A 23,474-nucleotide genomic window follows, 5' to 3' on the forward strand; every position below is an offset into this window, starting at 1 on the left:
ACAATACAGATTCTCTTTAAAAGGAAATACATATGGCAGCATCCACATCCCTCTAGTTACAGTTAATATGTGCAAACTGTGTTAAATGTTCTAAGGATGATAAAAACATATGCCCAGCAGCAATGCAGGCACCTCGGACTTGTCAATAATAGTGCAAGGACATTTGGGCGCTGGTATAAAGTCAATGTAATTTTAGTGGCTTGACAGATTTATTGGAGTGGCCTGTTAAAATGTGGGTGCAAAACTCCTCTTTACTGCCTGTGGCATCTAAATACTGGTGATTTGTCTTCAATACTTATTCATAGCAACTGAAGAGAATTACCAGCTACAATGGGTAATTTGGACACCAAAGGCACCTGAGCAAAATAGCGACAGTGGAGTTGTAGTGGAACTCTAAGGCTACTTTTCCACTATAGCTCTACATTTTTGCCTGCAAAAAATCGTATAAGATTTTTCTGGTGAAAATTTGCATGTAAATTGTTTTTATGAAAATTTTCATATGCGAAATTCGCATTAGTTAAATATACATAATCCGCCTGGTAACAGATTAGTCATGACTGCTGACAACTTCCTGTAACCATGGATCTAATGCAAATTTTTGGGCAAATGACGCGAAAATTCACATTGCCTATACAAAGCATTGTACATGAATCGTACGCGATGTCCAAAAAAATGATACAGGACTTCAGATTTTTTTCACGCGTACGAACATTTGCATTGGATGGAAACATCTCCATTCACTAACATTAGTTGCAAAATCAATGCAAATTTTGAGAGAAAAATCTGACACAAAACGCACAAGTGGAAATGAGGCCTAACTCTGCTATGGGAAGGCGTGGGTGTTAGGCCTATATCGGTGGTGGTGGTGGGAGAGAATTAGTGTTAGACATAGGTAGGGGGAAGGTGATTGTGAGAATAGGATAAGATAGGCCAATTTTTCCTCATGGAGCTTTTAAATGTACACCAGGCACCTGCCTCCAGTGCTCCATCAAGAGCATTAGGTCCTCACCCTGCAATACCACCTACAGATTTTCGTTTAGTGGCTATTTATCCCAATACGAAGGTACCTACAGAGTTGCAAGTAGCCTCCAATCAGTGACTTTTTTGGGGTTCAATCAGAAGTGATCCTTCCTCCTTAATGACAATGAACTAATCCATTGACTACAAACTGAACAAACTTGGACAGTCTAATGCTTGAGCCTAAGTCTCTGTTAGGAACATATTTTTCACAGATGAGATAAGGTTTGCCATTAATCTCTGCAATGTAGAAAGTTAACCAGAAGGGATGGCCTTTTCTTTCTGCAATAGTAGCGTTTCAGTTTAACAAGTGCAAAAAGTAAATGTGATCTGAATGATTCTAACTATGCAGATTTTTATCTCCTGCCTTGTATACTGTACTAGCAGAGTGTTGCACCACATTATCTCTCGGTAGAAGCAGGATAATGTACAGTAGAGTTAAATGATACCTTTCTTGGCTACCTGAACTGATTAGTTTCAGGCTTCTGACACAGCGTAGTTAGGTGGTAGACTGAATTTTTGGCGATCTGTCTGGGAGTTCATTCAGTTAGGTGTACATGTTCAGGATGATGAAGTTCTATTAATTTAAACATTTAGGTATCCTGTATTGCCTCTTACCTATCCCTAATCCTCTTTTCTAGCCAAATTCTAACTGCAAATGCATTCCCTATTATTTGACTAACCCCAACTTTTCCCCAGTTTTGCCTTGCACGAAACCTTTTTTTTACCTCATCACTATCCACTGCAACTAACTTTGCACCCAATTACAGCCTTATTTAACCTTAACCCTGCCTTCTACCTAAGGCTATCTGTAACAATCACCCTTCAAATAATGTTGTAACACCAACATATTCCCAAAATTATTGTTAACGCTAACCTATAACTAACCCTTTACCGAAAGTCTAACCTTATCTGTAAAACCTTCAAACTAACACTGGCTAACTCATATCTTCTCAGAACTTTAATAACATCTTCATGAAGGCATGACAGCAGGTAAAAAACATATACTTATCGGCACTTGCAGCTTTAAGAGAGGTGGGGAGGATGTCTGATGTTCATTTCGCCCTGCAATGTGGGATTCCTCAGACTGTGTTGAGAAAACCCACATTGCAGGGCGAAACGATTGTTGACCATCCTCCGCACCTCTCTTAAAGTTGCATGTGCCTATAAGTACTGAATACGGTTTTTACTTGCTGTTATGCTTTCAGAAGTGTGCTTTAACATATACAGCGTGTTCCTCCCGGAAGATTTTTCTTCTTGAGCATAACCCCTAGTCTCTTGTATCTTATCTAGATGATGCATTACAATTGTGTTTGAAGTAAGCATATCTGGCATAGAGTGGTGTGCACTTTTATTGGTTCTTTGCTTTGCTCTAACCTATACCTTATTTTGCCTGTTTGACCTCCGGATATATCGGTATCTACCTGTGGTCTTGTAAATGCTGCTCTTGGCACCCAAATCATTCATTAAGAAACATTTCTGCTTAGAGATGAGGAGACCTGAGTCTGCAGTGTTAATCTTTTCAATTAGCCAGTAAATGAAATCATATAACTATATGTTCCTTGAGGAGTAAAATACAAAATTGTACTGATGACTGATCATTAGCAAGTTTGACAATGTTATTATTAATCTTCTTTCGAATAGATACTGTATAGCAATCTGCTAATGTAAATTCATGTACTGCTTTCACAAAACAACTCCTCCTTTTCACACTGCAGAACACCTTTTCAAAGGCCTAAGATGATGGCAACAGGGGAATTTATTAAATAACCACATCATATTTGGAAGTGAAGAATGTAACTATGGAAGTCATTAGAGAATAGTAAGTTGTTAGTGGATTTAACATCAATTGTCCTCCTATACAGTTAAGCTTTGCAAATGTCGGTCTCAGACACTAATGAGCTTGTTGAAAGCACTGACACAGTAAAAGAATCCTACCTCTGGTTTGTTACAGCTATTAAAGAAAGCCGGATTGCAAATTGGATCACTGAGGTATGACTTAAGCAGGTTGGCCCTTAGTCCCTTCGGGGGTTCATTGGTCATCTTTATTCCATTTTGCAGGACTGACACGGGGAAATCCAGAGAGGGGTAACTGGTCAGCCATAGACGGAAGCTTGGCTTTGTTTTTTCAGGGTCTGTGATAACCTCTTCGCAGATTTGTTCGAGATCCATGAGCCAGCTTGTGGCTAAATGGCAGTTCTGGAGGACCACCCACGTCCCCTCTTTGGCTGCCTGCAAGAGTCCACCAAAATTCGGAAGTAGTTATTAAGCAAATTATTCACTTGTCAACTTATAAAATTAATAAGTGAATCCCAAACAATCTGGAGAAAATCCAAACACAATTATTATCCAAGAAATTAAGTTATACAGACTCTGTGACCTTTAATCAATCATCCAACTGTTAATGTTAATTCCCTGATTTAAAAATCATAGATGTATTTGCATTTTAATGGCTATTAAATGAGTGTCACTGGAAAGAAATAATAGATGCTTGGCCTTTCGGCATAAATTCTTTCCCATATACAGTATTTATGAGAAATTAAAAAATGGAAAAGTTACGTGTGCCGTGTATTTTATATATTAATGTAGAGCCAATTAAAAATTAATGCAAATGTATAGCGTGAGATTTATAAACTTGTTTAAGGCAGATATATGCTAGAGATTAAATCAACATTCTTTTAACAGCCATGCTGTATTATATAATTGTAGCGAAACTGTGGATCTGGAACACGTATCTTATACTGAGAAAGCATAACAGGTTCCCTTTAACAGCTATTCACATGATCAGTGTTGCATCACTGGTCAAGTGCTGTCTGCTAATGATGTCATTGCTTTCAGACAAAAGCCACTGGCAAACAACCATTTTTATGTGACTGACCACCTTAGTCCCGAAATTGTTTTAAAATAACTGTGATGTTAATTTATTCAGCTCTAAAAGGAATCAACTGTGAACAGTATAGCATTTATACATGCATGGGCAAAAATCTGTAAAAATATGAACACTACACCTATGTGTGTTTGCAGAATATTTAATATGTAATTTAAAAACTAAAGGCATTAATATGGAATAGGTCTTTGCCTTCAGGGCCACAAGGGCCCAGGCCTTAGGCGGCTGCCGCACAAGGGAGCACCTGCACATAAAAGAGACATGAGTAGATTAGAGAGGGGTTGCTACCAGTGCCGGGCCGAGGCAGAGGCGAGAGAGGCTCCAGCCTCAGAGCACAGTGTAGGAGGGAGTGCACAACTCGCTCAGCTATTATTCCCCTAATGTGTTTGAAGCAGAGAGAAATAATAAAAAGGGATACATGGCAGTAACTGCTAGACAGATAACTAGAGATTAAGGTGTTGGAGGTGATTGTGGGCCCTGAGGCACCTCTTAGTCTTATAGCAATCAGTGTGTGATGGCTGGGGTGGGAGGGATGGAGGGGCACACTTTGGTGTCTCAGGCTTTCAGTCTTGGATGCTGAAGCCCCTTGACCCAGCTCTGGTAGCTACATATTAAAGAGAAGGCTGAAAATGGGGATAACAAATAATTCATAACTCATGAAAGAAAGGGGCTTCTGTACATGGATGATACACATGGAAGAGGGGGCTGCACATGGAATGGGAGCAGTGCTGCTGCACAAGAAAGGGGAGCTACAGCATACCTGGCCTAGGGGCACAAAGGGAAAAAAGTACAAAAGTATATTCAAACTGAAACAATGCTAATTGGGAGGTATTCTAGATTATGGAGTAAAGCTTCAGGAGTTTACTACCATTCGGACACACGCTTCTATGAGGTCAGGAGCTGATGTTGCACAACAGGGTCTGACTTTCATATGATGGCTTGACTCCCTAACACTGCTACTGCCTATTGAGCGTGCCCTAGTGGCTGCAGCTCAAACGCTTTTGATCCACCAGGAGAAAAGTGCAATATAAATGTTACACAGAGACTTACACAGAGAATTTTATGTGTGCATCACATACGCCTCCCGGTGGAGCTCCTGGATAGTGCTAAAGTAGCATAACTAATTCCCGCAGGGCGACTGATTTGCAGTATTGGTTTTTGACCCTGCATAGTTTGGCATGCAAAAGCAAAAGCATATTTGCATGAGCAATGCCTCATGATAAGCCAATTAGGCCAGATTTGCAAAGCCACATTTGTTAGGGGTAAACTTGGTGTTTGAGCACGCATACATTCTCTTGTGGTAAGCATTGTTTATAGTGGTTTCCTTTGGAGGCAGGTGGTGAATGGCTTTCTCTAGTTGGTGTGAGCCCTGGAGTGAGCTGTCTGCGCCTGTCCTCCACCTCACCCTCCCTGGAGTGTTGTGTGTAAGCCAGCCCTGAGCTCCAAAACTTGGGGTGACCCATGCTTCACTCTTTTGTCATGTGGCGCCCCCAAGTAAATGCTAATGTAGCAGAACGCAATGGACATTAAGGTAAGTCCCATTTTTTAATATTGGGTGGTGGGTGCGGACGGTCCTCCCCGGCGCTGGCCACGTTTGGGGGGGGTCGTCTGCACCACCCAGCCTCCCCCCCAGGGTGCGACTGTGGTTCCCAGGCTGTGAGAGAGCCTGGGGCCCTGCGGCCCCCCCCAGTTGTATGGGGGCATTGGAAAGCCTCACCGTGGAGCTCCTGGATACTGCTAATGTAGCATGAACTAATTCGCGCAGGGCAACCGCATTGCGGTATTGTTTTTTGACACTGCATAGTTTGGCATGCGAAAGCAAATGCATATTTGCATGAGCAATGCCTTATGATAGGTCGATTAGCCCAGATTTGCAAAGCCAGATTTGTTAGGGTTAAACTTGGTGTTTGAGCACGCATAAATTCTCTTGTGGTAAGCAATATAAATGTTATTTGCTTGTCTTGTATTTGTCTTTATTAAGCTGTCCTTTGAACAATTGTTGTCTTGTCAAAGTTAGGAAAAATTTCATTTTGTTTCTAAAAGTTTGTTTCATTTTTGTTTGTTAGGAGTTTTCTTTTAATGCCTAAGGACAAATATTTAGCATTGAAAAAGAGAAGCCTAGTTCATAAAGCTCACAATGAGCAGTTTTTATTGCAGGCACTGCTTCTAGAAGCAGTTTGGATTTTGGTAGTAGGTGTTGCAATATAGACATTCACCTTCTTGTTGATGTTATTGGAGTGATTTTTTGTTGCTCTAGATATTTCCATTTCACAATAACAGGTTCCTCAGATCATTCTAGCAGTTCTGAAGAATGCCATACCATCGATACCATCGCAGCGCCATGTTGAAAGTTACTATCTTGTTCAGTATGGCCCATTTTATTGCTATGTTATGTTTTATGTTATGGTTAGAGGGCTCATGGTAACATTTAATACCCTTAGATTAATGGCTACATGTGCTGAAAAGGAGTGCAAAAGAATAACAGACTTAGGTGTAGGTACAGTACATACTAAGAAACCATAAACATTTACTATAAATAAATAAAAAGTTATGTAACCGGGTAACACTCTTTCCAAACAGCACTAGAGTCCCTGATTTGATTTCCGCATACATTTGAAAAAGCCACATGTTTAAAAGGGCGCAGGATAATGGTAGTAGAATATTGGAAGTTTTACTAATATTCTACTACATTCACATATTAAAATATTGGTAATATTTACTGATATTTTACTGTGACCTAACCTCTCCCTATTCTCACACAGAACCCTCCCCTGCATAACCCTTAAACCCCCCTGGTGGTGCCTAACCATTAACCGCCCCTGGTGGGAAACTTACCTTAAAGGGAAACTTAAACCGGTGGGGGGGGGGGCAACAGTTTTACTTACCTTTCTATCAGCCCCCTGCAGTCGACCTGTGCCCGCGCCGGTACTAAACGAGCCTCAGGTCCCGCGCTGCAGCTTAGTTTCATTTTCGGTGACTGGCTCTGTCGCCGGCCACCTTCAGTATGAAAATCTCTACTGCGCCTGCACAGGACGCTCCTGGCCACGGGAGCCCGATCGATAACGTGTGCAGCCAGGGACGTGCAGGCGCAGTGGCTAGCGACAGCCAGTCGACAAAAACAAAACTATGGTGCGGCAAGAGACCCGAGGCTCGTTTAGTACCGGGGTGGGCACAGGTCGACTGCAGGGGGTGGTAGAAGCCCCAGTTAAGTAAAACTGGTTGGTTTTCCCTTCCAGGCTTAAGTTTCCATTTAACCCCACAACTAACCTTAACCCCTCCACCTAACCTTAACCCCATCATCTTGTTTAAAAGGGCACCCGAATTGCAGCTACAAATAGTGGCTACAAATTGCCGGCGACAAATAGCGACTACACATGGAAAATAGCAGCTACAAATAGCGGCTATAAACTTTAGCTGCTATTTTAGCGGGCACCAGTTTAATACTGTGTGCTTCAAAAATTTCTGTAGCCACTAAAATCTATAGGGGAGATAGCTGCGCCCTTTTAAACTTGCGGTGTTTTCAAATGATCCTTGATTTCCTGCCAGGGGCATACAGTAAAAAATGGCGCGGAGGAAATAATGGCGCACCGTTCTGCCGATTATAAAACGCTATTTACCGTTTTAATGTAAATACATTAAAACGGTAAATAGTGTTTTATAAAACAGCAGAACGGTGCGCCATTGAAAAATGCAGGGAACTAGCAGAGGGGGTCGGGCTGGCAGCGGGGGTCGGGCTGGAGAGGCAGCGCCAGCGGCAGTGGGCTGGCAGCGGTGTCAGGGTGGAGAGGCAGCGGGCTGGCAGCGGGGGTCGGGCTGAAGAGGCAGCGGGGTGGAGGGAGGATTACGCAGCATGTGTATATTGTGTATACATTACCTTGTCCCGGCCGGCGATCGCTCCTTCACTCCATAGCTTACAGGAGTCCTGCATCCGGCCAATCACCATGCGGCTTCAGTTTCCGCATGGTGATTGGCTGGATGCAGAACTCGTGCAAGCTATGAAGTGAAGGAGCGATCGCCGGCCGGGACAAGGTAATGTACAGTATACACAATATACACATGCTGCGTAATCCTCCCTCCACCCCGCTGCCTCTTCAGCCCGACCCCCGCTGCCAGCCTACTGCCCGCTGCCTCTCCAGCCCGACCCCGCTGCCAGCCCGCTGCCTCTCCAGCCCGATCCCTGCTAAAAAAATTGAACATATAAAACGATAAATATCGTTGTAATGCAGCGCCATTCTGACACTATTGGCGCTGTGCGCCATTTTTGCCTGTCCCCTGCCAGGGTACTGTCTGCATAGAGTATGTATGTTCTTGTATATTTGTTGGTTTCTCCAGGTTTGCCTGTTTCTCCAGTCCCCACATCTCAGATACACAGTGGTAATTCAATTGTAAAAATACCTGTAGATTATGATAGGAGCATCAGAATAATACTAGTGCATTTTTTGAGGGCCAGCTAGTGAGTGACAAGAGATGTTCAGTGCACTCTGTAAAGTTCTGCATAAAATGTCAGCATTATTTGACTGCATTATCATATAATTATGAATGCTATACTGGATTTTCTAGCTGTCTAGGTTTTCTTATAAGGCAATTTGTCAATTACCTGCTACGGCACATTCTAATTCTGCCCTTTTCTCACACCACACTTGGTTTTGTTTCTTCCATTACTGTATATTTCTCATACCTCCATTATCCCTGTACATATAATACAAAATGCACACTGGGCATGAGCATGGTGAAAATTTCCTTGTAGTGTCTAGGTACAGAATAGAGTTGATACTTCCAACACCTTAAAGTTTTTAGCTAAAGCTTGGAGTGTTAAGCAAAAACTAAAAGCAAGAATTCAAATGTAAAATACCACTAACATAATTACCAATAACTATGCAAATCTTTCAACATATGTTTAACCAGCCTGGCGTTCTATCAACATCGCCAGGGTGGATGCGCAGCAGTATTTTATTTTAAATCCCCATCATGTAGCTAGCCTAGCGCTAGCTACATGATGCCCCCCTCCCTGCGCTATCCCTCCCACCCCTCCGATCGCCGCCGGCGCACTAGCCCATAAGGAAACCCTGTTCTGAACGGGATTTCCTTGAGGGCTTCCCCAGTCGCTATGGCGACGATCGCGATGACGTCATCGGCGTCATGACGTCATCCGGAATTCCGATCCACCCTGCAGCGCTGCCTGGCACTGATTGGCCAGGCTGCGCACGGGGTCTGGCGGGGGGACGACCTCTATCGTGGAGCATCGGCGGAGTGCTTGCTGTGCTTGCTGCATGTTTGAAAAAAAAAATGAAGCAAATCGGCCCAGCCGGGCCTGAGCGGCGCCCTCCGGCGGTAATGGACGAGCTAAGCTCGTCCATACCGTTATGGAGGTTAAAATGAAATGATATAATAATGTAGGGGTATTTGCCATGAAGTTAAGGGTAGTTGATTGTTTTAGGATAACAATAGTTTTGTTAAATAATTTTTACCACTAAACCTAATGACCAAACCAGATTTTAGGCTATATTTGCTCTTTTAACGTATGCAAATCGTTTTACTAATATATAGGTAGTTTACTGCAAATTCTAGTTTCTCATTTTGCTGCAGTTGTATTCCCAAAATGGACTAAAAGTAATCCACACAACACAATATAAAGGGATGCCTTATCTATTATGCTATACCAATTATATTCCCTATAAAGAAAATAAATAAATAATATAATAAACAAAAAACAAAATATATTCATATTTTACAGTTTTGGAATAGCAGAGTACCCAGCAAGCTCATGGTGAACCAGAACTCCCAGGAGTGTGTAAAGGGGCTAAAAGAGACCGAAAAGCATTTTTATATAGTTCACCTTTTCAATTGTTTTCCGAGCAATAGGGCCTTGGCCTTGGCCAAGTGAAATGGTTTGAAGATTGACACCACCCATTTCTAAAACAAAAACAAAAAAATGGTTATATTTATGGTCAATTCTAAATAAAATGTAACTGTATGGATTCATATTAATATATTATATTTATATTAATCCAAATAATATAATAGGAAATGTACTACTTTTACATCTGCAACACATGATCTCCTGTAATATGATGTTTTTAATTCACACATCGTCTGCATTTCCTGAGTGAACTGTATTTGAGTGCTGGCCTTTTATATTATGTTTATAAGAATAAAATAACTGTCTTATTCAGTACCATGTTCAAAAGAGGATTGAAGGCATTGAACTTCAGATGGACAACAGATCAATAAATTTGGATTGTTTATAAGTTTAGCAATCTTTATTTTCTCCTGAGAAATATATATATACAGTATATTTACCATAAAATGTATAGCAAATAGTAATTATAGTATTTCTTTCACATGGGATCCAATTTTCACATGATAAAGTTGCACATACATGAGCATAATTGCCTAATCAATATTTTGTAACAGAAAATTACATTACTACATTTTAGAGGTGGTTAACATTACAGGATACTCCCTATAAAACCTTTAAGAAAACTTATTTCACTAAATCCCTTGTTTGAATAGTACCTAGGTTGGTCCAAAATCAGTTTGACTAAATTAGGCAAAACATTATGTTGTCAAAAGAAATCTAAACTCAAACCTTAATGAAAAGCTTGGAGACAGAAATCATGTGGGTGTTTTGGTTTGAACGGTGATAGGAACTATTGCAACAGTTTCCCTCTTCCACCAGGGTCATGTTTATATTTACTAGGCCTTTTATTGTGTAGATCTTTAGAGTTAAATAAACCCTCTTATTGGATGCCTTATTGCCAACTAAGTTTTGACCAACAGAGGCTATGATTACCTCTCAATGATGATTCCAATGATAAGTGTTACCCAATCCAGAATTCTAGCAGCTAGGTAGCTTAGTGTAAATTTAAGCTAAATGGGGTTTTTAAATAGACACTGTCCTGGTGGTGGGACACACTCATCCAATTATTAGACCCTTACTTCAGGATCATCAGAAACCAAACTACATATAATCTGGATGAATTTAACTAATCAGACAATACATTTTTATAATTTATAACTATAATTCTCTCCCTGAAGCTCAGCATTTTCAGGAGTTTTATGTAATAAAAATAAAATGATATACAAGGTGATTTGCAAATTTAAGTTACTTTATAATGCTGAGAAACCAAGTAGAATATTCTGCTAGAATATATTTTTTTCATGTAGGGTCCACTTCAATCAAAAATTAAACTGGAATATATTACAGTAGAAAATAGAAAAGAACATTGGAAAATGGAAGTGGCACAGATTGCTCTTTAGTCTTACCTCTTTTAAAACTAGACATTTTGGGGGAAAAACAGAAATGGAAAAAAAACATTAAATGCAATCATATTGTTTTCCATCTTTTTTAAAGTAAACCTGGAGTGAAATAAAACACACTTATAAAATAATTGTATGTGTAGTATGTATGATAAATAAAACATTGGTAACGAGGAACTGTGTCTCATATATTTATTATATTTATTTTTAGTTCAAGGACCACCTCCAGCCAAAAAAGGTCTGAATGGCAATACATATATGTAGTCTAGGCACTGTGTACAGTTAGATGAACATATAAAGTTTACATCTGGTACATCATAGTGGATAGAACAGACTCACTTTTATATCTGTAAGTAGCACTTCCTTATTCCTCCCGAAGCTGAAAGCATTGTGCCCACCTCTTTAGCCTGGTTAACTAGGGGTGCTCAGCAGAGCTCGAATATTCGAGTAGCTCGAATATTCGAGCTCTTTTTCAGCTATCCGAGCTCGGTATTCGAGCTCCGAATAGCTGTAGCTATTCGAATGGGCTATCCGAGTACACTCGAATAGCCCATTCACTATTCGAGCTATTCGAGCAAACGGCGCTATTCGAGCTCGGTACCGAGCTCGAATAGCGTCATAGCCCAGATTGATGTCCTTAGAGCCAATCAGAGGGCTCCCAGGCCCTCTGACGGCAGCCAATCACAGAGGGGGACCCTGGCCAGCCCCTACCCTATAAATAGCGGCCGCCATGTTCCGTTTCTCCATGCTTGCCTGAGACTTGTACAGAGAGAGAGTTGCTCCTTTGTGCTTTGGCTTAGCAAGTGCTCTATTGTGATCATTTACCTAGCGTTTTTGCTCACCTACACCTGCCATATACACCTATATTGTTGTTAGTTAGATAGACATTGTATTTTAGTTAGTAGCTTGTGTGTTACATTAGAGACAGGCAGCTGCTGCAAGCTTACAGGTTTAGGCCTCAGGGGGGCCTTGCCTCTGTGGGCAGCTGTCCTCTGTTTATTTCTCTCATCTATACCAGTATTTCTGCTGTCCTTTACTAATAGTATTGTAGTTATACTGTACTAGGAGTAGGACACTCACTGACTGTCACTGTTTATAGGCTACTAGCTAGCTCCTGCGTGTGTGCACTCACTCACTGTCTGTGTGTACACACACTCTATTTCCTTCTGATTACTGATAGATTATTGTTAGTTAGTTGTACTTACTGTTACTACTTACTCTTACTGTACTAGGAGTCTAGGACACTCAGTCAGACAGTCACTGTGTTCATAGGCTACTAGCTCCTGCGTGCGGTCACTCACTGTCTGAGTGTACACACACCACCCACACTCCATTTCCTTCTGATCGCTGATTGATTATTGTAATTAGTTAGTTCTACTTACTGTTACTACTTACTCTTACTGTACTAGGAGTCTAGGACACTCAGTCACTGTGTTCATAGGCTACTAGCTCCTGCGTGCGGGCACTCACTGTCTGAGTGTACACACACCACCCACACTCCATTTCCTTCTGATCGCTGATTGATTATTGTAATTAGTTAGTTCTACTTACTGTTACTACTTACTCTTACTGTACTAGGAGTCTAGGACACTCAGTCACTGTGTGTTCATAGGCTACTAGCTCCTGCGTGCGGGCACTCACTGTCTGAGTGTACACACACTAAATTTACTTGTGATTACTACTGATTATTGTAACTGCTAGTTGTACTTCCTGACTGTTACTACTTACTTACTGTACTAGGGGACACTCACTCAGTCACCTCACCAACCAACCCACTCCATTAAAGTACCCCACTTTTCACCCGCCCTTTTAAAAAACTTTTGTCTATACGCCCAAAACATTGAAGATGTCTGGAAGTGGCAGCCAGCGCGGTTTGGGCAAGGGGAAGGGCAGCAAGGGAATCAGGAGGAGAGGGAGCAGCATTGTGGCAAGCCGCGGCCGCGGGCGCGCCACCATGCACAGTTCCGCAGCAGCAGCAGCAGCGTCAGTGGCTAACATTCCTCCCATAGCCACTGGCCGTGGACGCCTTGGGCGCCGCCCAGCAGGAGCATCTGCAACTCACGCTGCAGAGACACAGCAGCAGCAGCGTGTAGCACCTGCTCCCATTTTCCTCCAGCCGGGTCGGAAACGTCCCATTGAGGAAAAGGATGCAGACACTGTGGTGCAACTCATGACGGAGGATGAGCAGCCCGCCATCAGCTCTGCATCCGAGGCCTCCACCCTCACCACCACCACCACCCCTGTTCGCAGCAGCCGCCCAGCAGGGTCTGGGGAGGAGGCCAGTTCACCGTCACTCGCCGACCTGTCATTCAGCAGTCTTTTGACCCCAGGCATCATGAGTAAATTGTCTGCTGTTGTTGGCGATCTTGAGGAGGAGATGCTGATGGGCACTTTGGGGGATGAGGGATTGGACAGCAAGACTGTGGCGACAGTCAAGCAGCCCATCCATGCATCAGGAGAGGAGTTTGGGGGGTCCTCATCCCAGCAGGACATGTTTCAGGAGGGGGAGGATGATGATGACCCGGTGACAGACAGAGACTGGGTGCCACCACCTCCAGGGGATGTCGTCCTCAGCAGCTCTGAGGAGGAGGAGGAGGATGCGCTTGTGGGCCTTGCAAGGAGGCGCATCATTGCAAGCATTGGCAGCGTCCCACACCCTGCTGGTGTCTCAGGCTCAGCAGCAGCAGCATCAGCCAGTACCACCACCAGCCGCACCCAAGCCCCCCCCCCCCAACCACCACAGGGAGACAGGCAGCAGCGCTTCCATGCCGTAGGGGGATGTTTAAGTCACCAATCTGGCGATATTTCACCATGCCCACTGTGTACAGCAAGTACGCCACTTGCAACCACTGTCAGCGGAAGTTGAGCAGAGGTGCAGACCCCTTAAAGTTCTGCACCAGCTCGCTCATCAACCACCTTGCGGCTAAACATTTCCACCAGCATGAGGAGTTCCAGAGGCTGAAGGCATCTGGTGCTGGCAGTGGCACCACACCCATCACTGCACAGCCTTCAGCAGCAGCAGCAGCAACAGCAGCCACCCGCCCTCCTGCTCCTCCAGCAGCACCAGCAGGAGTGCGGAAACGCACTGCTCCTCCCCCCTCTGCAACTCCTGCCGCCGACACTGAGGCCTGTTCTGGCAGCCAGTCCTCAGTGGCCTCCTCTGCTGTGTCTGCTGATTCCCGTGTCAGCAAAAGGCCACGCCAGAGCCTTTTGAGCGAGTCCTTCCAGGGGGTGGTTAGGGCTCTGCCTCCCAGCAGCCGTCGCGTGCGGCAGCTGAACGGCTTGCTGGCACGGGCCATGTGCTCCCAACTCCTGCCGTACACGCTCGTGCAGGAGGGGAGCGACATTCGTGCGCTGCTTGCTTGCGCAGCCCCAGACTGGCAGCTCCCCAGCAGACACTTTTTCTCCCGCAAGGCCATTCCTGCACTGCACCGCTTTGTGATGGCCAATGTGGAGCGAGGGCTGGAGCACGCGGTTGGTGAAAGGGTCCACGTCACCATGGACTCCTGGAGCAGCCGCTTCGGGACAGGCCGCTACCTGTCCTTCACTGTCCACTGGGTCAGCTTGGTGGAAGGGGGTGAGGATGGGAGAGCAGCAGCGGGCACAGCAGCAGCAGCAACACAGTGGGTGGTGCCACCCCGCAGGCTCAGGGGAACTGCAGCAGGTTCCTCCGATCCTCTGCCATCCTCCGGCACACCTGGCCAAACCCCCCGCCTCAGCAGCAGCGTGAAGGCCCGCCACTGCCAAGCGCTGCTGCACTTGGTCAGCCTTGGGAAGACCAAGCTGACGGCAACCCATGTGTTGGCCAAACTCCAGGAGCAGGAGAGGATTTGGCTGACCCCCAGAGGCCTCAGAGTCGGAGAGGTGGTGGCCGACAATGGGGCCAATCTGGTTGCCGCAATACACAGGGGAAACCTGACCCACATCCCCTGTCTTGCCCACGTGCTGAACCTGGTGGTGCAGAAGTTCCTGCGCACCTACCAGGGGATGGGCGAACTGCTGGAAACGGCAAGGAATGTTGTGCGTCACTTCCGGCGCTCGGCTGCAGCCTGTGCGAGCCTGGAAGACGTGCAAAAGGAGCTGGATCTGCCACGCCATCGGCTGATCCTTGACGTTCCGACTCGCTGGAACTCCACCCTGGCGATGTTGGAGCGTCTGGTTGAACAGAGGCACGCTGTCAAACAGTACCTTGCCCTGGCCACTGTTTCCGCAGCTCTGAGAAGGGACAAGACCAGCAACTTCCCGTCCATCGTCCCCGATGATGACTGGAGGCACATGCAGCAGGTGTGCTTAGTGCTGGCTCCCTTCCTGCAGGCCACAAACATGGTGAGCAGGGACCATGCTATGGTCTGCGAGTGGGTGCCCCTGGTTTCTCTGCTGAACAGGGCCCTCGATGCTTTGCTGGAACAGGGAGCGGCAGCCTTGGACCAGCAGGAGCGGCAACCAGCTGCGCAGTCCACCTCTGAGGGGGAGGAGGAGGAGGACTTGGTGGAGGTCCCTGACCTGGCTGCTGATGAGGGGGATCAGCACAGCGCAGCTGAGTTGGTGCGGGGGTGGAGAGAGGATGAGGCAGCAGAGGAGGAGGATGAGGACAGCACTGACGTCGATGTGCCAGCAGACGTGGCCCGCCTCTTCCCAATGGCAGCGCACATGCTGACGTGCCTGCGCAGGGACCCCAGGGTGATCCAGATGAAGCAGAGGGAGGACATCTGGATCAGCATGATGTTGGACCCACGCCTCAAGGGGAAGTTGAGCCAGTTCCTGCCGCCTGCAGGAGGAGACCCAGCGCAACAAATAAGGAGCTTGCAGCAGGCCCTTGTTGAGCGCTTGGAGGAAGCCTTCCCCCAGCCTTCCACCCCCACTGTCCAGCAGCCAGCACAGAGGCAGCAGCAGGTGCCTGCATCCAGCAGCAGCAAGCGCCCCACAGACCTGCTGTCTCTCAGCCACGAGCTCTACAGGACTGTAGAGGCTCCGGCAGCAGTGACTAGAGAGGAGATGCATGCAGCAGCATCCTCCTCCGGTCACAGCCAGCGCCTGACCCGCATGGTGGCTGACTACATGGGGTCGTACAGCGGGCTTGACAGCGATGCCCCTGTTGATCCCATGGAGTATTGGGTCAAGCGCATGGAGATCTGGAGCGAGCTGGCGCAGTACGCCCTGGAAGTGCTGTCCTGCCCCCCTTCCAGCGTGCTGTCCGAGCGCTGCTTCAGTGCAGCTGGTGGCGTGGTCACCGAGAAACGCTCACGTCTGTCTCACAAGTCTGTGGACAGACTGACGTTTCTCAAGATGAACCAGGCGTGGGTGGAAGGCGAGTTCCTGGCCCCTGTTGTCGGCGAGAGGGGGACATGAACTGGCTGCCGGAACCATCGTTAATGTGCCTTACCACCCTTTACCACCTCCTGGCTCCTGCTCACTAAGCCAGCCTGGTTCACTTTGACTATTACGTCGCCTGCAGCCACACATTTTACACCTACAGTGGGCTGCTGTGTACTGCCCTTCTGCTGTCTGTCTGTGTTTCCCACTGCCAGGGTACACAGATGATTTACCTTCTGCTGCCACTCTGCCACCAGCTATTACGTCAAACAATAGCTATATTGGTTGCAAAACCAAAAACCAAAAAACCATAAAAAAAAAAAAAAGGTTTAATTTTTCTGAGGTGCCCGGGTTGAAAACTGTGTTGTCCCAGTTGTGTATTGGACACAATGTGGGCTGCACGACCGCTGTCTGGGACCTCCTGTTGTGTTTATTTACAGCCCTGGTATCACCGCTAGGTACCAGGGCTATTATGTCACGCTGCCTACCTGCTGCCACACTCACACTGCTCCTCCATACCTCCTCCTGCTGCTGCTGCTGCTGTCTGTCTGTGTTTCCCACTGCCAGGGTACACAGATGATTTACCTTCTGCTGCCACTCTGCCACCAGCTATTACGTCAAACAATAGCTGCTCGCCTACTCCTCCATTCCTCCTCCTGCTGCTGCTGTCTGTCTGTGTTTCCCACTGCCAGGGTACACAGATGATTTACCTTCTGCTGCCACTCTGCCACCAGCTATTACGTCAAACAATAGCTATATTGGTTGCAAAACCAAAAACCAAAAAACCATAAAAAAAAAAAAAAGGTTTAATTTTTCTGAGGTGCCCGGGTTGAAAACTGTGTTGTCCCAGTTGTGTATTGGACACAATGTGGGCTGCACGACCGCTGTCTGGGACCTCCTGTTGTGTTTATTTACAGCCCTGGTATCACCGCTAGGTACCAGGGCTATTATGTCACGCTGCCTACCTGCTGCCACACTCACACTGCTCCTCCATACCTCCTCCTGCTGCTGCTGCTGCTGTCTGTCTGTGTTTCCCACTGCCAGGGTACACAGATGATTTACCTTCTGCTGCCACTCTGCCACCAGCTATTACGTCAAACAATAGCTGCTCGCCTACTCCTCCATTCCTCCTCCTGCTGCTGCTGTCTGTCTGTGTTTCCCACTGCCAGGGTACACAGATGATTTACCTTCTGCTGCCACTCTGCCACCAGCTATTACGTCAAACAATAGCTATATTGGTTGCAAAACCAAAAACCAAAAAACCATAAAAAAAAAAAAAAGGTTTAATTTTTCTGAGGTGCCCGGGTTGAAAACTGTGTTGTCCCAGTTGTGTATTGGACACAATGTGGGCTGCACGACCGCTGTCTGGGACCTCCTGCTGTGTTTATTTACAGCCCTGGTATCACCGCTAGGTACCAGGGCTATTATGTCACGGCGAGCTGCCTGCCTCATTGACTGCCTGCTGCCACACACTCATCCTCCTCCTCCTGCTGCTGAATTTACCTCCTGCTGTCTTTGTGTTTCCACTGCCAGGGAGCACATACAATGGCGCTTCCAACATGCGTGCGCCCACCAGCTATTTGTTACGCTCAAAAATAGATGCATTTCTTTAAAAAAAAAATTGAAAAGAGAAATACGTGAAGAAGAATAAGACTATATTGAAAAGGAAGGAGAAGAAGAAGAAGAAGAAGAAGAAGAAGAAGAAGAAGAAGAAGAAGAAGAAGAAGAAGAAGAAGAAGAAGACGAAGACGATATAGAAGAAGACGATATAGAAGAAGACGATATAGAAGAAGACGATATAGAAGAAGACGATATAGAAGAAGAAGAAGAAAGATAAAGAAGAAGAAGAACAAGTATATACAGTAACACTACTGAACAAAATTAAGGACACAACTTCTCTTTCCACATTTTTTTTTAAAGGAACATCCCCACATAATCACTTGCTGTTGTTACTTGGAAAAAAAGAGGTTTCTTGCATCATTCACCCTCAAAACAAGTGTTGGAAGCTATTTAAGGCCAATTCGAATAGTCAGCTCGAATAGTTAGCTCGAATACCGACTCGAATAGTGAGCTCGAAGTCCGAGGTCGAATCGAATAGTAAAAATTATTCGACTCGAATATTCGAATGACCTCGAATAATTTACTATTCGAATTCGACCAAACTCGAATTTTAAAAAGGGGTATTTGAGCACCACTGTGGTTAACGCCCCTCCCTCCCCTGCTGTCTGCCTGCCTGGATCAAATTACTTCTCTTTTCACAGTATGTATGAGTGAGAAGACACAGGAAACCTTCTGCAACCTATCTTATCATGTCTGTCTGCTATAATTCTTATTTCAGATGTCTGTCTGTCTGCCTAGATTAGATAACATGGACATGAGGGGTGGAGTTATGACATCAATCCTCCAGCATCCTTTTCACCTATGGTTTGGAAATTAAAAAAAGGCCCAGGGCCCAATTGCACACTGGAATACGGACCCTGGGGGTGAGAAAATAACACTTTATCATGTGAGATTTTATATATATGGGCGGTAACCCCGTGCTGGACATGGGGTAAGCTGTCGCGGAGGATTCCTCAGGCCCTGCTGGGCCGATTTGCATAATTTTTTTTTTGCTAGCAGCGTGTTTGTTACGATCACCGCCGTCGATGCGCCGCCACCCGCCGTGATACAGCCCCCCCCCGCATACACCTTGCGCAGCCTGGCCAATCACCGCCAGGCTGCGCTTTGGGGTGGATCGGGACTCCCTGTGAGGTCATGGCGTCGATGATGTCACTCCGTTCGTCGCCATGGCGATGGGGGAAGCCCTCAAGGAAATCACATTTAGAACAGGATTTCTTTATGGGCAAACGGCGCCGGCAGAGATCTGAAGCTACGGGGACGCGGCAGGGAGGGGGGAAGCATGTAGCTAGCGCTAGGCTAGCTACATGCTAAAAAAAAAGGTGAAAAAAACCTTCCCGTGGCCGCGCAGCCACGGGAATCATACTGCCAGGAAGGTTAAAGCAATCTGTCATTTATAATTTAGGTACTTTTTAATGACTTCATTTTAAAATTGCATCAGACTGTCACAGCTGCTGTTTAGAATCCACACTCTGCCTTGTTAAGCTGAAAAGGAGACGTAATGGGTACTGACCCTTTGAAATTTTCTGCATTTGAACCTCATTAGAAGCCTTATCGCACTGTTTTTTAGCTGATTTTTTTTTCTTTTTTTTTTCTTTTTCTTTTTTTTTTCTTTTTTTTTTTCAAACTCAGCTATCCCCACCGGGTTATATCCTGATTGTCTTAAGGCAAAAGCCTTATATGTCAGGTACTGTTTGCATCATTGTTTGAGAAAAAAGAAAAAAGGATATAACACAGTACCATTACAAAAATTAGTGAATCATTAACCCGCACCTCCCCTTATACCACCACCCCTCTCCCCATACAACCCCATACATCCAATATTTATAATCCAACCATACTTCACATTCATTCATATAGTTATATTAGGCCACAGTCACAATGGTCCCTTATGCCATTTTGTCTCGGTATTTCAGCTAATCGCCAGTCTCCCTCCTCCCTAACCCGTACTTGATGGTCCCGCCTATATGACCGCAAGGGGGGAGTAACCCCTTAGGTTACCCCAGATTTCTCTTATAAATTTATATTGGTTTGAAGTAATTTCTGATGTCGGGGTATTTGATCTTTCGTATAAGTTTTCCATTCCCCTAAACCATTCTAAAAAAAGGAGGCGGCCTGGACTCTTCCAGTTTTTAGCTATTATTTTCCGGATATATAGGGTACCCACTGTTATCAAAAAGTACCTTCCTTAGTCTCCTCCTGTTCTGTTATACAAAAAATCGCATTAATTTTGGATATATTAAAGTTGGTGTGTACCCGTTGTTTACCAAATTCTATAAATTCATTCCACAGGGGAGTGACAGACGGGCAGCTCCACAACATATGAACTTCTGATCCCCCAGTCAACCCGCATCGCCAGCATGTGGACCTCATCCTTGGATTAAATTTTTTTGCCCTTTCGGGCGTTAGATACCATCTAGATACCACTTTATACTGCATCCACTGTAAATCTGAGTCCGGGCTACCCCATATAGCAGACCAAATAGCTGGCCATTTCTCCCCCAGGGGTGTATTTATGATAGTCTCCCATTTTTTTTTTTTTTTTTTGTAACTCTAGTTTTTATTGAACAGTTATATTAATACATGAAGACCGTAGGAGTCAAAGGCAAATATAAAAGAGGTTAATACAAATAAGAACATGAGTGGTCAAACAAGATCTTCTGCCAGTCTTCATGTGGCTTATACATTAATCTACCTTATTGGAACAGTATCGTTTAGTAGAATAGCATCTGAAAAAGGGTAGAGAAAGTTGTATGATGGGGGGGAAGGCTAGGGGAGGGGGAGGAAAGGAAGGGTTGGGAGTAGAGGTAGGGGAAGGTAACTATATCTATTACACAAAGTCAATCAAAAATCTTATAAACTATGTCATTATGTGAGTCATGATGGCCAAGTATCCCATATAGCAGTATCTAGATTTCCATATCAGAGGTTAGAGCAGGATAGAGAAGGTCGGAAGGGCCTAAAAAAAAAAAAAAAAAAAAAAAAAATTTGTGTCTTTGGAGAGACTATGGGGGAGAGGGGGAGTGCATCCAGGCTCCTCTCTGATGTTAAAGAGGATACCCCTCGGGATTGTTGAGAAGAAGTTAGATCGTATGGGGGCTAGGGAGGTATGTGGCCTGAGGAATTGAAGGTCCAAGGGTCCCAAATTTTGTGAAATCGATCTTCAGAATCTCTCAGGGAGGCTGTCATTTGTTCCATTGTTTTGTACCAGGTAACTTTGGATTTTACCTCTAAGATTGTGGGTGGGGCTATCTGTTTCCATGCAGCTGCTATGGAGAGTCTAGTGGCAGTCAGTATATGGTTAATTAAGCGCATTGAGTGTGTGGGAACAGCAGGCAAGGTTTTGCCCAGTAGCATATTGAGGGGGTCGAGAGGGATCGGGATACCAGTAACCGATTTAATCAATGACTGCGTGTCCTTCCATAGTTTGTTAATTAGAGGGCAGAACCAAAAGATGTGTGCAAGGGTACCCTTTTCCCCACAGCCTCTCCAACATAAATCAGAGGCTCCATTGTATATTCTGTAAAGTCTGTCTGGAGTTAAATACCAATGATAAAGGATCTTATAAATATTTTCTTTTATTTGTACACACATAGAACTGTGCTTAGCATTTTCCCATATATCAGTCCAATCTTCTAGGGAGATAGAGGCGGAAAGAATGGACTCCCATTTGGTCATATAAGGATGGGAGGGAGTGAGGGAGTTTGATTTGGTTTGTAAGAGGGAATAAATTTGAGTGATCAATCCTTTTTGGTGTCCCCTACGTTCACATATACGTTCAAATTGTGTATAGGAAGGGGTTGTGGGTGTCCCATTAGTGATTTTATGTATGAAGTGTTGGATCTGGTAGTATTCCCGGTATAATTGGGGAGTGAAAGAAATTTTTCCTTCCAGTATAGATCTGTCCCAGATTTTACCTGTCCGTGGATCCAACCAGTCTTAAAGATTAAAGTAGCCCAGGTTGAACCAGCGGGTCATAAAATCTTTTGAGGTTCCAGGCTGAAAAGACGGGTTCCCAAGTATTGCCAATAATGGTGAGTGGGTGGATCGAAGGTGAGCAGTAGATGCAGCGGCCCTCCATATGCGGACAGTAAAGGAAATAGTGGGTAAAATATTAGTAAAAGAGAATTTTGGTTGGGATGGTGCCCAAATAAGGGAAGCCAAAGAGATTGGTAGGATATTTGTAGCTTCAATTAGGCCCCACTTAGTATAAACTCTAGGAGTAGTCCACTCGGTCAGCTGTCTGAGGTGGGCCGCTTGATAGTATAATTTGAGATGGGGAACTCCAAGGCCTCCCAGTTCTCGTGGAGAGAGGAGAATCGTCTTATGTACCCTTGGGCATTTATGGTTCCATATGAATTTGGAAAATTCAGATTGCAGCCTAGACAGCTGGGCCAAGGGGACCTGTATTGGAAGGGTTTCGAAAAGATATAGGAGTCGTGGGAGAATATTCATTTTTAGAGAATATATTCTCCCTATCCATGATATTTTATAGGCAGTCCATTTATGGAGGTCTTGGAGGATAGTTTGGATAAGTGAGGGGTAGTTTTGTTTATATAAGGAGGAATATGTGGGTGTGAGATAAATCCCTAGGTATTTTAGGCTTGAGTTTTCCATCTATAAGGGTAGTGGGCTTTTAGGGAAGCCATGATGCTTGGGGGTATTTTAATGGGCAGCGCTTCTGTTTTGTCCCGGTACAGTTTAAAGCCTGAGAGGGATTCGTATTCTTGTATAGTAGAGTGTAGTGCCGGTAGGGAGATAAGGGGTTGTGTGAGTGTAAGTAGAACGTCATCAGCAAATAGGGATATCTTATGTTCATGCCTTCCTTGTCGGACACCTCGTATGTTTGGATTCAGTCTAATTGCTGAAGCTAAGGGTTCAATGCTGATGGCAAATAATAGAGGGGAGAGGGGGCACCCTTGTCGAGTGCCATTTCGTATTAGGAGGGGACATGTGGGAGCAAAGGGGAGTTTAATGGAAGTGGATGGGGTTGAATATAAGAATTTAAGTAAGGAAAGGAAGGGTCCCTTGAAACCTTGATGCTCTAATACCCGGAATAAATAAGGCCAAGAAAGTCTATCGAAGGCCTTCTCTGCATCCAAACTTAGGAGCAGAGAAGGCCTACCACTTTGACTCATAAGCGAAATAAGGTTTATGGCTTTCCTGGTGTTGTCTCCGGCTTGTCGTCCTAAAATAAAGCCTACTTGGTCATTATTGATCAATGTGGCTAAGATGGGGTTTAGGCGATTAGCCATAACTTTTGTTATAATTTTCAGGTCTGAGTTTAGGAGGGAGATAGGTCGGTAGCTTTGGGGTAATTGGGGATCCTTCCCTTCCTTAGGAATCACTGTTAATAAGGAGGCTAACATGGTAGGGGGAG

At 45.0% G+C, this 23,474-nt stretch overlaps 1 protein-coding gene across 1 annotated transcript in view; it reads right to left on the minus strand.

Moving 5' to 3' along the window:
- LOC137562326 (dynein axonemal heavy chain 3-like) overlaps nucleotides 1–23,474 on the minus strand; it is a 1,996,682-nt gene that overhangs the window by 82,159 nt on the left and 1,891,049 nt on the right. Inside the window, exons 70-71 of the mRNA XM_068273663.1 lie at nucleotides 9,741–9,817; nucleotides 2,956–3,249 (exon numbers count right to left, since the gene is read on the minus strand). Coding sequence (XP_068129764.1) covers nucleotides 2,956–3,249; nucleotides 9,741–9,817 — 371 coding nt within the window. The remainder of the gene's footprint in view (nucleotides 1–2,955; nucleotides 3,250–9,740; nucleotides 9,818–23,474) is intronic.

This window comes from Hyperolius riggenbachi, chromosome 3 (genome assembly GCF_040937935.1).
Source record: "Hyperolius riggenbachi isolate aHypRig1 chromosome 3, aHypRig1.pri, whole genome shotgun sequence".
Lineage (NCBI taxonomy): Eukaryota > Metazoa > Chordata > Amphibia > Anura > Hyperoliidae > Hyperolius > Hyperolius riggenbachi.